This window comes from Alosa pseudoharengus, unplaced genomic scaffold (genome assembly GCF_046254945.1).
Source record: "Alosa pseudoharengus isolate Yale_2024_CS ecotype anadromous, Long Island Sound unplaced genomic scaffold, YU_APseudo_1.1 YU_APseudo_1.1_scf_12, whole genome shotgun sequence".
NCBI lineage: Eukaryota > Metazoa > Chordata > Actinopteri > Clupeiformes > Clupeidae > Alosa > Alosa pseudoharengus.
This window is the reverse complement of record NW_027468587.1, coordinates 33,025,840-33,042,994: the sequence shown is the minus strand read 5'-3', so window position 1 is coordinate 33,042,994 and position 17,155 is coordinate 33,025,840. Positions and strand designations below refer to the sequence as shown.

Sequence of the window (17,155 nt, the reverse complement as noted above, 5' to 3'; positions counted from 1 at the left end):
TAGTCGGTCATAAGATGAGACAGCCTCTGGTTTTGTGTTCATCAAGGTCTGGAGATGAAGGCGGCGGTGGTGGTGTTTCGCTTCAGAAGTCGGCGCAAATGTGAATCTTTCTGCAGTATGGTGGCTTAGAAAGGGAGCTGGAGGAAACATGTGCTGCACATGGTGCCGTTAGGTTCTCCAGGCACACACACACGCACACATATATTTACACACACACACACACACACACACACACACACACACACACACACATACACACATACACATATGCCGTAGACTTCTGTTGTATGGCCCAGGCACCTGAGAGAATGTGCCATAGTGACAGACGAGGTGTGAGGAAAGCAGATGAAAAGTGCGTGTGTGCGTGTGTGCGTGTGTGCGTGTGCGTGTGCGTGTGCGTGTGCGTGTGCGTCTTTGTCTGTGTATGTTTAACATTAGCTGTTTTTTTTCATCTGCACTGGACTACATGTGTTTGTCTGTACAATAGCCTGGAAGTCAAAGAGTATTAGTCCTCTGTTTCTTGGCATAGTTTGTGTCTGGCAATGGGAGTGAACGTGTGCCTCAGTCTGTGAAGCTTTGTGCGTGTGGTGTGCGTGTGTGCGTGCGCCTGTGTGGCTCTGTGTGCCTCTGTGTGTGTGTGTGTGTGTGTGTGTGTGTGTGTGTGTGTGTGTGTGTGTGTGTGTGTGTGTGTGTGTGTGTGTGTGTGTGTGTGTGTGTGTGTGCGTATTCTGCTCCTCAGAGGCAGAGCAGAGCCGTGTTGTTCCAGTGTCGGTCACTCCTCTCTGGCTGTGCGCGGCTGCTGCTCCTGCTGTGAGGGGTCAGGTGTGCAGCGCTGCCTCTAGCACCCCTCACGCTCACACAGGGACATCTGCTGGAGCCTGCGGGCACTGCCAGGGCTCACCCACTGCCTGTCACACACACACACACACACACACACACACACACACACACACACACACACACACACACACACACACACACTGCTGATGCTCACTCACTGCCTTTTTATGGGCTGAAATATAGTCCAAATTGTCTGCATTTTTGCAATACTGATGGATGAAACAAAAGAAACTTGTTTTTATCAGTGTGTCTCCAATGCAACACAAAGTGTGCTCCTGGTACGGGAAAGCCCTCACAGGATCTAGAGTATAGATACATACTTCAGTAACAGGGCACACCGCCGCACAAACGCGCTCATACATACACACACATTGTTTTGTTCTTAATTACTGAAGTATGGATGGAATGGACACACCTACTCACACATACATGCCCACATTCAGTCATCACACATCCACATTCAGACACGTACACACACCCCTGACAGCAGAGTACACACACACACACACACACACACACACACACACACACACACACAAAAACTCACAGTGCTGAAGTGATTTGCCTGAAGCCTGAGTGCCTAGCGAGTAGTTCTGTGTCTCTGTCTGCTCCACTGCTCTTTAGAGAAGTTCAGAAACAGTCCCAGGTCCTACTGAGGTGAAAAGCAACTGTCAATTTCACACCTGGATGGGCCCAATAACTCTCCCGTCCCTCAGCATGTTTGTCTTTCCAGTTCACTCAGCTGCAGTGTCACTGCCAGGATTAACACTTGAGACACACTTCTCTCCTTTGTTTCCTCTTCCCCTCCTACTTCTTGAGAAGTTATTTTTTCAAAGTTGTGTTTTTTTTTATTCTTTTTTTATATACATATAAACAGCCCTGCTAAAATTCAAATATGGGAATTGTCATAGAGTCCACAGAACCCTGGAGCTGAAAGGATTTAATGTGCAGGGGGGGACTGACACTTCAAAGCCTCAGCCAGCAACAGTGAGAGAGAAACGAAAAAAAAAAAAAGAACATCCTCACAATCGAGTCTTGAAGTCTCTGGTGCTCCGTCTCCAGAAAGTGTCCGATGTGGTGGAGTGAAAGATTTCATTAAAACATGTGGCCGTTTTTCGCCGCCTAAGCCTGTGGGATTCCTCAGGCCTGACCTCACCGGCCGCCTGTATTGTTTCCCCCGGGCAGACGCGAGGTGCTGTGGAATGGGATTACACATTCTTACGCGCTGACATCAGCTTCCCGTTCTCCCCGCCGCGCCAAGGGGGAGGGGGGGGGGGGGGGGGGGCAGACAGGATGGGCCGGGGGTCAGAGGTCACGGCGAGCACATGACTGAGCCTATGGACGTGCCCACCCCCCCCCCCCCCCCCCCACGGTTCCTCCCTGATTCCCTTTATCATATCCTGGCCAATGACAGCGCAGCTGCGGCCGCGCTCTACATGTCCACCGTGCTGTGACCCGATTGGTCACTTGCATGTCACAGCCGGCATTCCTGGCTGGTCAGAGGAAACTGTCGATGACCAATGACCATGCTCCCCTTTGCCCGCCCTTTCCCACTACCCCCCCCCCAGCAACCGTCCAACACACACATATGCACAATGGCAACTTCCTGTCTCATCATGGCCTCTGGACACCTGCATGTCTGTCAGCAGAACGCTACTGTGCTGTCTCCGCGCCGCGTCGCGAGGAAAGATTTTTTTTTTTTTATTGTTTTTGCTGACAGCGGAACCCGTCTGTCAAACACGTCACTCCAGCGCCATGGCCGAGTGACAAAATAAAGTTTGTCTTCTGACACTGTGCGAGAACGACACTGCGTTTGAAGCCGCGTTTTTTGTCTATTTTTGCCTGCGACCCTGAATACTTTGGTTAGCGGAGCGCCGACCAGAGGCATTTTCTTTGGAGCGGAGACAGGAATGCGGGCCTGTTTCTCAGCGCTCCAGCATGGCCAGCGGCATAGCAGTGGTTCCGTGCGGTCAGCAGACCTGTAACTCATAGCTATGACAGGTGTGAGAGATGAGGAGGGGACACAAGAGGTGAAGTGCACCGTAATACCCCTCCGCCTCCCACCTTCCTCATCTAGCTCTCATGTCTGTTCTTTTAAACTGTTAGAACCTGTGTTAGAACCTCTCTTAGAACCTCTGTTAGAACTAGCTATAGGTTGTGGATATTCAGGTATGGTGGCGGACCAGACCAGTAAGTCTAGACGCAGACATTACTGACATGTTTATGTTGTAACTGTGTTATAACTAATGTAATATGCTATGGTTGAAGAACTGCTTTGTTGTGTGTGTCCAGGTATGGAAGTGGACCTTGACCCCCAGGCCATGGCGGGCCAGTACCCAAGCCCAGACCAGTACATGTCCCCGGGGTCAGATGACGACGAGCAGGGCTGGGTGTCGTGGGCCTGGTCGTTTGTGCCGGCCATCGTGAGCGAAGATGAAGAGGATGGGGAGGGGGGGTTCTATGTGGAGGGTGACCAGGGAGAGGGCAGTCCCAGCGGCCCTCAGCAACACACGCCCAAAGACCCCATAGTGTCCATCGGCTTCTACTGCACTAAGGCATCAGTCACGTTTAAGGTGAGGCTCTCACACACGCTCTTTCACACACACACAGACACACACACACACACACATACACACACACACACAGACACACACACACACACACACACACACACACAGACACACACACAAACACACACATGCACATGCACATGCACCCATGCACACACAAACAAAGAGAGGCCATTCATGGATGTCCACCAGTACACTGTAGCACACAAACAGACACACACACACGTACAGACACAACAGAGATGACACATGTCCTCAAACATGCACTAGCAAAAACATTCACACCCTCCCCACAAACACGCACTTTAATTATACTCATATCTGCACACAGAAACAAAAAACACACACACATATACACACACCCACACACACATACACTCACACACTGTACAGTAGTGTTCTCTCCCAAAAATGATGCCGGCAGTTGGAGTAGAGAAAACATGTTCAGTCAAATTCTCAGAACAAATTCAATTGTCCCGATCCAGTTGGTTTCATTACAAAGGCACATTCCTCTCACCACTGAGTGTGCCTTGCTTTTCATCCTCCCTTCGCAGCCGGCCTGGTGTATTTTCGTGGGTTTGTGGAGCACAGCTGGACTCCTCTGCTGTAATTAATTCGCTCTGCTCCACTCGGCTCTGCTCTGCTCTGCTCTGCCTCGCCTTGTTCTGGGTTGCCCCAGCACCGGTGTGCTTGGTGAGGCCGTAAAGTTTTCCACATTATGGTGGAAGTGTGGCAGGAGTGCGGTTGGTTTACCTTACCTCCAGGAGCTTACTGCCGACCTGATTACTCTTGACTGAGACACCACCTCAGAGAGAGAGAGAGAGAGTCAAAGAGAGAGAGAGAGCCTACGGAAGCCCAGCGGGCCCAGAATTCATAAAGCCGGAGCTTCGCATGCAGAGCCAACCGGTCGCATTAATGTTTTCAACATTACACCCGCTGTGATTGCTATTCAGAAAGCAGATAAGTGCAGTAATCCTGCTCGTTTAGCGTAGAATTTTCTGGAATTTCTCCACCACTCCGTTCACTACCTCCGATCAGGTTTCTGCGTTCTGACTTGTGGAACGCCGGGGGAAAGCGGAACCGGTGCCAAGCAGAGCCCGGTGTTTTTCTAATAACGCTCAAATTGGTCTTGTAGTGTTTGGGTTCTTTTAATCAATTAATTGCTCCTCCTGAGCGGTAATTGCAGACAGCTGAATGGTCTTTCGCCTCTTTTAGCGTGCATGGTTCTGCCGAGCCGTTTCATGCCGGAGGAAGCGTTTTTTTTTGTCTGTTTTGTTTTGTTTTCTTCCTCTGGCTTTGAAATGGCTTGCCGCTCGAGTGAACCTGCTGTAGAGATCGCAGTGAAACTGGAGAGCTACAGAGAGAGAGAGAGAGAGAGAGACAGGGAGGAAGAGGAAGGAGAGAGGGGTTCAGAAAACAGCAAACTTTACCATACCTTGTCTGAGATCGATGAAAGCTTTTGATCCATGGGTGGATTGCCATCTGGCATGATGGCGAACGCAGACCCTTAACATTTGATCGAAAAGACAAACAGTCGGGAGTTTCTTTTTTTTTTTAAGTCAATCATCACTTTCTGACAGACCACCCTCTCAGCCCATCAGCTCCAAACCCTGGTGGTCATGCCTGAGGCTCCACTGACCAGGCCATCCAGACCCACACAAAGCGGCCTCATCCTTTGGTCGCCCTGCTCCCAGCTTCTCCTTTTTCCTTTGGTCAATGTCACCGCAATGTAGCGTCAGCGCTGCCAGTGAAAAACACATATTTGGAATAACGCTGGTAGGAGGTCCTGCTAATAGTGGGGAATTGGATGAGTATTGTTTTAGCAGGTTTGGAAAGTTCTGGTGGAAAAGGGAAGAGGGGTAGCAGCAGCAGCGGCGGCAGCCGCAGTAGCTGTAGGCTGGGGTTACAGTGAGAGACTGTGCAACTGGCCTCCGGTGTTGTTTTAGGAGCAGGTACAACCGTCCAAGTGTCTGGAGCCAGCAGCGGCCATTTTGGCTCTGGAGAACACATCAGCCGAGCCGGGGGTTTCTCTGCGGCCCAGAGGCTTCAAAGGGCCACGCTAACACCGAGGCTCTCTCGGCGGCCCTCTCGGGGGCTTCTGGGAAAGTGTTTGTGGCATTCCACACATGTGATGGGGTAAGGGGATCGGGGCGTGAGGGAGAGGGAGAGGGCTCCGGCAGGGGGATAATAAGGCGCAGCTGCTGCTGGTGCACCTGCTTCCTGTGCTAAAGTGGAGGCTAAGTCCTCCAGCCCGCAGACGGCCTTCCCATCACACCTCTGCTCGCTCCCCCGACGCACCGCACAAACACATGGACCGTGCAACACACATATATGCAGAGACACACACACAGACACACACACACACACACACCACACAAACACATAGACCATGCAGCATACACACATACATGTAGATGCAGACACCACATACTTTACTCTTCCACACAAGAACACACACATTTTTGTAGAAATTCTACACACACACACACACACACACACACACACACACACACACACACACACACACACACACACACACGCTAGCCAGCCACAAATGACCTATTCACAGACCATGAAAATACTCAGACCAATACTCAGACATGAGAGGATGCCCAACACACACATGACATCCCAAACATCACAAGCATCCATCCAGCCATCCACACACACATGTCTGGAGTTGGGGCTGAAAAAAGTGCTTTAAATGTATCACATTATCATTTTGGAAAATCGGCTTCCACCTCAGATTGCATCCTATTCAGATATCCCAGATATGCTTAACTCAGTTTTACTCGGGTAACTCTCCACCTTCCTACACACACACACACACACACACACACACACACACACACCGACTGTCTAGTTTGTCTTTCATGCTAGAGTGATACTTAGCTCCCTGGTGCTCTGAATGGGCTGGAGTGGAGACGCATGGCCTCCCGGTCAGTATCAGTGCAGTCCGCTGAAAGGCCACTTGAGTGTCTTTTGAAGCCAATGTGTTTGCTCTCCCTTTAAAGAAGAAAAGCCCAATTCCCACTTAGACAGGAAAAAGCATACCTGTGATGCATGTCTCTCGGGCACAAAGACTCCTCTGGACATTCCTCGGGTGTTTTCTCCGCTATTTCCACCGTGCTGAGCCCAGGTCTGTCCAAAACACTTCCCACTGCTCTTGACCAACAGGGACTTTCCCCTCATAAGTCATATAATGGTAGTCTTGTTCACTGGTTAATCAGTACTGTGTTTAATGCAAAGCTGAAATGGCCTCTCGCTGCCAAGTCAAACTGTGGCTCTCTCTATTAAGATGTGGAGGAGTGCTACTGTGGGGTGATTTGCATTGGTACATTAATGCTGTGCTTTCTGTCCAGCATGGCATGTTGCCATAGTTAAATGGTTCTTTCTCTCTATGCAAACTTCAGCTTAAAGTTCTTTGTCTGTGTTCTAAGTTCTGTGTCTAAGTTCTAAGTTCGCCTGTCCCTGTTCTGTGTCCTGTGTCCCCCCCCTAGCTGACGGAGACGCAGGCGGAGAGCAGCTACTACAGCCCCCAGAAGGTGAAGTCCAGGGAGGTGCTGTGCGTGGAGCAGGAGGGCATCACCGTGGAGGTACTGTAACCATGACGACAGCAACAACACCACTTATCTCCCTGATGTCCCATTATCAGGCTCACACTCAAAGCTTTGCACTCCAAAACGCTGTAGATCTGTGTTCCATAAGGTTCATGCAAGGCATCAGAGTCCAGTGTTCTCTGCAAGCCGAGGCATTTCACTACTTTCACTTTAAGCATTTCACTGCTAGACAGCACAGCATCATCCGAGAATTGACATGGTCTATCTGACATGTCCATAAATAGTTTTGCACCACATCATTTAAAATAATATGATTTGGTGGAAAATAATAATGTTATATTATTTCTACAAATAATAAAAAGTAGCATTTTTGTAAAGCCAGATAGAGCTTGTTAATTCCCAGGTGATGGCAGCACAGTGCTCCAAACAAGATGACCCAACTGTGGTCTTGTCCATCTCACTTCTATGATCCATAAAGAGCACATAAATCAGTTTTTCCTGGAACTCAGCGAAATTCATTTCTCCAGTCAGGATGTCATAATTCAAAGCTCCCAAAAGATATTTTTCAAAGCTCCCTACATGACAATTATGTGTGTCATACAAACCAGTTCCATTTGGAGACTGGCGTATCGTCTCCTCATGTTGGCTAAAGGACTATGGGATAGAACAGAGAGCCTGCACTCTTCCATCCCAGAATGCAATGGGAATATCCCCTTAAAATCTATGGATTATGTATGTACTGTAAATCAACTTTCTATTCCTGTTGAACTGCATGACTAAAGTATGTAAATTGACTTTCCACTGGAGTGTTGGCGCTCTCCAGTTTGCCCCAGTTCAGTATGAATATCCTTGAGGTCAGGTCTGTGGGAAAGTGCAGCGCTTGATGGTCACTGGCTGTGACTAGGAGAGCACACAGGAGAGCAGCGCACCTGGATGAGGGCCTGCGTTACCCATCACGCTTACATTCTTCTCTGGGAAGGAGGAGCAGGGAGGATGGGGGGGGGGGGGGGACCTTTTCGTGATCCCCCTGGCAAGCGCTGCGCCTACAGCCGTCCAAGTGTCTGTCCGTGCGCGTCTATCTCTCCTCGTCTCCTCTCATTCCTTCCTTTATTACGGCTTTATTAGCTCGTGTGGTACTCTCCTCTCCTCTCCTCGTCTGTCCTCTCCTCTCCTCTCCTCTCCTCTGCTCTCCTCTCCTCTCCTCTCCTCTCCTCTCCTCTCCTCTCCTCTCCTCTCCTCTCCTCTCCTCTCCTCTCCTCTGCTCCTGAGCAGACCTTCACTCTTCACTCTCATTCCTCTCTCAGCATGGTCATCAGACTGCTCCAGGGGACTAAGACCACTGCCACGGAGAGAGAGAGGGAGGAGAGACAGAGAGAGGGAGGAGAGAGAGGGGGGGGGGTAGTAGGAGAGTGCAAAAAGAAATGTGTAGGGACATGTATGAAGATGGAGAGTGAACTTGGAGAGAGTGAAAGATGGGTGGAGAGAGAGAAACCGGATGGTGGAAGAGAGATGTATTTACAACAATTGTGGAACTTGTGGGATACAGAAGTCTTACAAATTAGGCACAGACAAATTGATTAAAGGAAAAAGGAGAGAGAGAGAGAGAGAGAGAGAGAAAGAAAGAGAAGGAGCTGCGAGTGAGTGAGTGAGCGTGAGAGTAGATGATCTAAAAGGCGAGTGAGAGTAAGTGTGAGAGAGAGTCCATTCCGATCATTTTCCCCGTCCCTCCTGGGCGCTGAGGTATTTTTATACCTTGTTCTCTGGGATACTGATTACCTGCTCCGCTCCGCTGGGCTCCGCTGGGCTCCGTCCTGCTCCGTCCTGCTCCGTCCTGCTCCGCTCCACCACCACTGCCGCCGCCGCCGCCGCCGCCGCTGCTTCCCAAACGCTCCAGCAGATGTGCGCACTCCCCTTCCAGCACATTTCACTTATACGGCCACTGGAATGGGGACCTGGAATTAAACCTGCCTTAAGTGTGTGTGTCTGTGTGTGAGTGTGCGAGTGTGTGTGTGTCTGTGGTGTCTGTGTGTGTCTGAGTGTGAGTGGGAGTGTGAGTGTGAGTGTGTACAGTATGTGTCTGAGGGAGCTGATGTCCATTTGTGGTATTTCTTTTGTGGTGTTTTCCCTTGGGCTCTTTTTGGTGTAAATGTGGGAGCCTGTTTGTTGATGCATTTTGATACTTAGTCCTATTAGATTCCTAGTCTAATTTCTGCTGAGTTTGTGTGTGTGTGTGTGTGTGTGTGTGTGTGTGTGTCTGTGTGTCTGTGTGTCTGTGTGTCTGTGTGCCTGTGTCTATGTCTGTGTCTGTGCGTGTGCATGTGTGTGTGAGTGTGTGTCTGTGTCTGTGTGTGTGCATGTGTGTGTGAGTGTGTGTCTGTGTCTGTGTCTGTGTGTATGTGTGTGATGGGGAGTCACTGTAAGCTGTATTTGGCTGTCCAGTGAAGGAGGGGTGGGGGTTCGAGAATGAGGCCTTGTAATTACTGTGTGGTGAAGCTGGAGGTTTTACTGGTCGGGCCTGTTCCCCGTCGAGTTTGGCTCTGTGCAGCTCAACCCCAACGAGATTGGAGGGGGGGTGTGGTGATGAGGGCGGCGACGGCGATGGTGGTAAACCACACCTTCACCCCCCCTCCCTAACCCCCACCACTCACCGACCGAGAGAGTTTTATTAGTAGACCTTAATGAGATAGTAACCTCACCCCCGCCACAAATGGAGGTAGACGTGCCGTGCTCGGGTAGGTTATTATGCTCTAGGTTTATGATGCATTATATTGAATTTGACATGCTCTTAAAGCTCACACCCAGGATGGCCCGCGCCAGACCCAGAGAGAGGGAGCTGCGCTGCTGAACAGGGAGCAGTGATGGGGGCATGATGAGTGTGTTCTGGAGGTAGAACAGGGAGCAGTGATGGGGGCATGATGAGTGTGTTCTTTCATACCCTCCCTCCTCTTACCCGTAGTTTCATAATACACTGTACATCGGTATGCAAGTCATGGATTTATGTTATTTGTCAACAAACTGTCTCATTCACCCTCTTGTTCTCTCTCTCTCTCTCTCTCTCTCTCTCTAATTCCATCCCTCTCTTTCTCTCTCTCTCTCTGTCATTCCACCCCTCTCTCCATACAGGCGCTGATGAAGGGCGAGCCCTTTTTCAACTGTCAGATTGGCTTTGTGGGCTGTCGGGCCCTGTGCCTGAAGGGCATCATGGGAGTGCGGGACTTTGAGGAGAACATGAACAGGCGTGAAGAGGTGAGAGAGAGAGAGAGAGAGAGATTAGGCCATCGGCCACCGACGCCCCTTTCTCACCTGTCTCCCAGTGCCCTGGACAGGTCAACCTGGCTCAGATTGTTCCACTGCCAGTTAGGGTAGATTCATAGATGTGTAGAGGTTCTCTGCTGACCTTATGACCTGTATTACTAATAGATATTATTTATTTATATCTGTTTGTGTAAGTGGTTAGGAAAAGGGGGGAGGGTGAAATAGAAACAACTTAAACATCAGGACATGGTATCAGGGCATGATATTAAGGAACCTTGAAGGTTTGTCAGTGTCTCCAAATGATGCATTCAATATCATGTGTTTTATTTTAAACTGATCACTGGTAGGCTCTGTAGATCCACCCCTACAGAGCCACTGAAAAGGAAAACATAAAAAGACTTCCCTTTATCTGGGGCAGATGGCATCCTTGTACAGTAATGTGTGTGTGTTTGTGTTTGTGTTTGTGTTTGTGTGTGTGTGTGTGTGTGTGTGTGTGTGTGTGTTGACAGGATGCTGTGTTCTTCACCTGTGGGGAGAACCTGAGCTCCAAAGGCATGACCTACCTGACCAACTCCCTCTTTGACTACCGGAGCCCTGAGAACAATGGCGTCCGTGCTGAGTTCATCCTGGATGGGAACCTGCACAAGGTACCTCTCCCTGCACTGGCCCCTACACATCACTGCACACACTTTGCAATACTTATGCAAAAGGTCCTAATGGTGAAGGAAGGGGAAATGTGAAAAGTAGCATTCTCAGATGAAGATGATTAGCAGTGTAGCTGTCTAAGAATGCTGCGAGAAACCATTACTGATGTAATTAATGTTAGTGACACAATTAACAATAGTTAATAGTGCTCAGTTTTGGCACAAGTAAGTTTATGTTGGGGATACATCAACTTAGAGACATCTGCATTTGAAAAAGCTAAATTCACTGGCAACTTCCAAACCTCCAAAGTGATTCAGTGAGTTGCAGGGTTTACGGGGTTCATCCGTAGTATGTAACTAGCGACTTGGGGGTGTGTGTGTGTGTGGGGGGGGCTGCCTACTCTGTCCCAGGTTGCCATATCAGTGTCAGACATTGAAAAAAAATGTGTGTTTTCCTCCGAGCTGTCCGAGCTGAAGGGGCTCGGAGATTAATGCCCCCTCTCCAACCTTATCAGAGGTGTGTCCCACACAGCACCACCTGTTCACACACACTGCGGCCCCTCCGCCTGGTAGTCAAACAGAGAGCCCATCCGTCCTCAACCCGCAAACAGCGGCGTCCGCGACCGCCCGGGTGGCCCTGCTCGCTCTCTCCGCTCAGGTGTGATTAGGTGCCAACGCGGCCATTTCAGGATATCCTGGGATGAGCAAAAGTGATTGACGATGCCGGACTGCGTGTGTTTTGCAAGGGGGGGGGGGGGGGGGGCGCCTGGGGGTTTGTTTGATTGGGCGTTAACAAAGTGGACGTATTTGGCTTCGGTTGTGTTTTATCCCATAAGCATGCCATTGCTTTTTTTGTGCTTTACCGTTCAGAGTTGGAATAACTAACTGTGCCTCAGTGTGTTTCGATCTGAAAACAATCTGGACATTCCTATTTTGACGTTTTTGCACTCTGTCAGAAGTCTGCATGACCGCGTTTAGGGGGGAAATTCCGACTGATAAAGCCGTATTATGACTTCTCCCTAATACAACACTTCTGTTTGGTAGCACGCTCATTTTCCCCTCATTTCCACCGGGGGGGAAATACACCTCTCCCATTATTGATCATTCCTCAAATTGTTAATAAGTGCTTCCACATGCGCAGAGCACACAACAACAACAAAAAAAAGCAACTACCAAACAAAAAAAGAAATTTCTGGTGAGGACGCCACCTCCCCCCGTGGCTATTGAAGTGGTGGGGTCTCGGCGGGTCCAAAGACATGCATTCCTCTCATAAATATCACTCATTAACCCCTTCCTTTCAGGAGCTCAATGAGCTGATGGTGTAGGTTTAGTCCCACTGCTGGACAGGCAGCAATTGAAGTGGCATTAGTCACTGAAGAGGGCCACAGTTACTGATAACCTCCCGGCAATTGAGTCCTGGCTTGGGGGGGGGGGGAGTGTGTTAGTGTGTGTGTGTGTGTGTGTGTGTGTGTGTGTGTGTGTGTGTGTGTGTGTGTGTGTGTGTGTGTGTGAGTTTCAGTCTTGTTTACTCTGGCCTCCTCTTGTCTTGTTTGGCAGGAGACCTACACAGAGATAGCGGGCATGCAGAGGTTTGGGGCTTTCTACCTGGATTACCTCTACACAATGGAGAACGGCGGTGACAAAGGTATTGTCCCTTTACGTGACCGCCCCCAACACCCCCAACACCCCAACACCCCCACCCCACCCCACCACAACGTCCTCTAGGGTGTTTGCTGACTCTCAGTCTGTTTTCCTCTGTTCCCCCTTTCTTTTCCAAGAATCATCTATCTCTCCCACCACCCCCTCTTTTTTTTTCTCTCTCTCTCTCTCTCTCTCTCTCTCGGTTTCCCTCCCATCTTCCCGCTCTCGCTCAAACGAGCCGTCTGCCTTGCGGAGACAAAAGAGTGTGGTTTCTGTGCGGAGGGCGCAGTCACCTGGCCCCTGCCCCGTGTGTCCTCTCGCTCACCCCAAACCTACCTGCAGGCCACCTGAGCTGAGCCGCGCTGCGCTGAGCTGTCACCACTGTTTAGACAGCGCTGACGCCTGTTTGAGGCGCTCGCTTTCTTCTGCGTCTTAATACACTTCCCTTCTCACACCCCCCTTTCAATCTCTCCCTTCAGACATCCCTCCCTCTCTCCCTCCCTTGCTCTCTCTCTCTCTCTCTCTTCTATGTCTGTGGGCTGCCTCTGTGTCTTTCTTTCCCTACCTTTACCTGTGGCTGTTGAGAAAGTGAACAAGCCCTCTTGGCTAATTAGGTGTCACTCAATCTTCTTTGGGTCGGGGGCAGGTGAGCGTCAGTTTAAAGTGCCTGCTCAAGATGAAGAATCTAGTGTGTGTGTGTGAGAGTGTGTGAGAAGGAGCGGTTTTGGGTTTATATCATTTCTTTGTAAAGATCACATGTTTTGCCCCGCCCAGCTCACTAAGATATTTGGCGCAGCCTTTGATCTCTGGTTTTTGGTTAGAAGTGCCCCCCCCCCCCCCCCCTAGAAACAGACAAGTTTGTCTTTGTGTGCAGAGAAGTGTGGAGTTAATCCAGAGAGAGAGAGAGAGATGTCTCATGTCAACTAATCAAGACTCACCTGTGGTCATGTGACTTCTGCGTGCACTAAGAAGGCGTGAGGGTACACGCAAGCGTGTAGTGCACACTTTTTCCCAAGGGGGCGGGGGGGGGGGGGGGGGGGCAAATGAATTAAAATCCCATTTGGGGTTTGAGGTTTTGGCGAGTTCCAATGCATGCCAAACATGGCAATTAAAGCAGCGCCTTGATGAGCTTTCAGGTCACCAGATTGGATCCAGCCGGAGCGCTGGCGTTGCCATGGCGAGTGTGTCTGTGGCCCACATGTCACCGAGGGTCATGCAAACAGACGGTGAGGTGATAATGGATTCCCGCTGCATGGCTTTGCTCTCTCTGATTGTTTCCAAGCCCCTTTGGTTGATTCGACCTAATGCCACAGATATGCGGTGTTGTCACCCCGCGCAAATGAAGCCATTATGGCCCAGCGTTGATTAAGAGGCCATTCATCTCACTTAGGCTAACAAGCTAACAAGGCAGGCACTGGTGTTGGCAGTGACTGATGGGCTTTGCCCTTCATCTGGAGGAGATGGTGTCCTGGAGGTCCAAAAAGGACCAACATTAAAAACTAATAAGATTTTTTTATTTTATGTTTAGTAATATTTAATGTGTTACTTATTTAGCCTTATTCTCTTTCCTTTAATTAGTTAATTAATTAATTAATTAATTAATTCATTCATTCATTCATTCATTCATTCATTCATTCATCCATCCATCCATCCATCCTGTCTTCCTTCATTCATTCCTTCTCTCTCTCTTTCTCTCTCTCTCTCTGCTGAGAGCGCGGTCACCTTTGCCTTCCCACTCATAATCACCTAAATGAAAAGACAACACAGATACGGCGGGCCTCAGCTGTCAAACTCATTTCAGAACAGAGGGATAAGTGTCAGTGGCCTCTTCCAGAAGCTCTAATATTACACCCTGTGATCGGAATGCCTCCCCTCTCTCTCCTCTCCTCCTCTCTCTCCTTCTCCCCCTCTCTCTCCTCTCCTCCTCTCTCTTTCCCCCCTCTTCCTTCCCCCCTCTCCTCTGACCGTCCTGCGGCGACCCAAGCAGGCGAGTGGCCTCAGCCACCGGAACCAGAGTCTTAAGCCGGGTAAACGTAACCTGAGGCGGGCTAGCTTGGCCCTCTCTGGCTTGGCCCGGGTTGGCCCTGCCCGGCCCGACTGGACTCTGAGCCCCGGTTGACTTGACGTCGGAGTCACGCGGTGCTGGGAGCAGCGAGTGAGAAAATGGAAGACACCTCTAATTCTATTAAATCCCGCCTAATTTCCATCCCTCAATCCCCCATCTGCTCTAAGTGCTGCCATATGTTTGATATTAGGCTTAATCCACCCCAGCCAAAATGGGAAAAGGAAGTGACATCGCCTGCTGCAACCCTTTTTATTCTCCTTTTCTCTCTCTCTCTCTCTCTCTCTCTCATTTCTCTCACTATTTGAACCCGGTGCAGCCGGGAAAGTGGAATTTGCCTCCATGTGTGTGAACTCTGAAAAGTGCTCGGTGTGAGGAGAGCAGACTTAATGAATAGAAACTGAGGTTTGCTCAAGCACTTTGTGCACTCCCCCCCTCCTCCTCTTCCACACTCCCTCTCTCCCTTTTACCTTCAATTTTTTCTGCTTTATTGCAAAGGATTGTGGGTTTAAGGCTAACCTCTGTTTTGTCTGTGTAGAGTGAAGGGACAGCTGTGTGTGTGTGTGTGTCTGTGTGTGAGTGTCTGTGTGTGTGTGTGTGTGTGTGTGTGTGTGTGTGTGTGTGTGTGTGTGTGTGTGTGTGTGTGTGTGTGTGTGTGTGTGTGTGTGTGTGTGTGTGTGTGTGTGTGTGTGTGTGTGTGTGTGTGTGTGTGTGTGTGTGTGTGTGTGTGTGTGAGAGCAGGATTGAGCGGACATTTGGAATATCCATTTCTCCTCGGGGTAGCGTTGAGCAGCGTGAGCGCCGTTCGCTAGCTCGCTCGCTCTCTCTCGCTCTTTCAGCCGTTCGGCCGTAAAGCCGCTAGACGTCTCTCCGGGCGTCGTTTGTGTGGCGCGGCGGGCGTAAATCAGAGCCCAACCTGCCTGTCTCTGCTGCACGGGCGCGCGACCCCCGTTAAAAACCGAGAGAAATAATCGCTCCCTCCGCACAGCCCAGCCCAGCCCCACCACGCCCCGGCCCAGCCCGCCTGGATCCACGCCGAGCCGTCAGGGTCTGGAACCCGGCCCCCCCGGGTGTGTCTTGCCACGCTGAATCAGAAAGCAGAACCAGAACTGGAACCAGAACCAGGGCTCCTGCAGGGACGGTGGGCCCCCAGGTGGCCATCGGTGGGACTTGGCCGTGGAGATGGTGCTGCTGCCCTGCAGCTGCTGACCGCTCCTCGCTCACTCCACCGTGCCTCTGCTTGCTCTGCTGCGTGCTTTCTGTTTGAGCTCACGCTCCATTTCACTATGCTCTATTTGTTGATGACTTCATGTTTATTTTCTAGGTGGTGCTTTGGTGTGTGTGTGTGTGTGTATGTGTGTGTGTGTGTGTGTGTATATGTTTGTGTGTGTGTGTGTTTGTGTTTTCATGCATATGTTTTGGTGTAACTATGCGTATGCAACTTTGATGTTTTTGCTTATGATTCCTAATCAACATCTGGTCATTAGCTAGAGTACATGGGCCCATAAACTTGTACTCATCTGTTTAACAGAGAGTGTTTGTGTGTGTTTGTGTCTCTGTGTCTCTCTGTGTGTGTGTGTGTGTGTGTGTGTGTGTGTGTGTGTGTGTGTGTGTGTGTGTGTGTGTGTGTGTGTGTGTGTGTGTGTGTGTGTGTGTGTGTGTGTGTGTGTGTGTGTGTGTGTGTGTGTGTGTGTGTGTGTGTGTGTATCAGTGTGTGTTGGGTCTCAGGACTTCTCGTCAGCGGGTAAAGAGGAGCCGTCGCCGCCGGTGCAGGAGTCATCTGTGAAGCGTCTGGTGGTCGGTCCTGTTGACGTGCGTCTCCAAAGCAGTGCCGTGCACCGCATCCTCAAGATGGTGGCCTGCGCCCTGGACCATGAATATGAGCCCTACTGCAGACCCAAGCCAGGTGAGACACACACACACACACACACACACATACGCTCACACACACGCACACACACACACACACATACACACCCTCACACACATACACACACACACACACACACACACACACACACACACACGCATACGCACACACACACGCACACACACACACCCTCACACACATACGCACACACACACACACACACACACACACACCCTCTCACACACACACACACACCCTCACACACATACACACACACACCCTCACACCCTCACACACATACACACACACACACACACCAACCCTGCCATTGCATTACGTGTGATGTTCTGTTCTTGTTTTTGTTATACCAACTACCTGCCTAGTCAGAAAAGTTTTGGCAGAACAAAATTTTGATTTAAAACATACATTTTGTAATGCCAAAATGACACATTTGAATTAGAATGGAGAAAGAGAGCATTCAGGAGAGCGTGAGTGAGAAAGAGAAAAGGAAATGGAAAAAGATGGAGAGATAGAGAGGCCACATGCACACACACACACACACACACACACACACACACACTCACACACACTTGTACACTGTGGCAGTGATGGACACCGAGAGAAAGGGAGAGAGCGAGAGAGAAAGGGAGAGAGAGCAAGAGAGAGAAAGGGAGAGAGAGCGAGAGAGAAAGGGAGAGAGAGCAAGAGAGAGA

The 17,155-nt window shown here is 50.2% G+C and overlaps 1 protein-coding gene across 1 annotated transcript in view; it reads left to right on the top strand.

Moving 5' to 3' along the window:
• Window positions 1-17,155, top strand: part of vps13b (vacuolar protein sorting 13 homolog B) — a 330,552-nt gene that overhangs the window by 37,972 nt on the left and 275,425 nt on the right. The window contains exons 10-15 of the mRNA XM_076281294.1: window positions 3,133-3,413; window positions 6,911-7,006; window positions 10,094-10,216; window positions 10,735-10,872; window positions 12,427-12,514; window positions 16,284-16,478. Of these exons, the coding sequence (XP_076137409.1) occupies window positions 3,133-3,413; window positions 6,911-7,006; window positions 10,094-10,216; window positions 10,735-10,872; window positions 12,427-12,514; window positions 16,284-16,478 (921 nt within the window). The remainder of the gene's footprint in view (window positions 1-3,132; window positions 3,414-6,910; window positions 7,007-10,093; window positions 10,217-10,734; window positions 10,873-12,426; window positions 12,515-16,283; window positions 16,479-17,155) is intronic.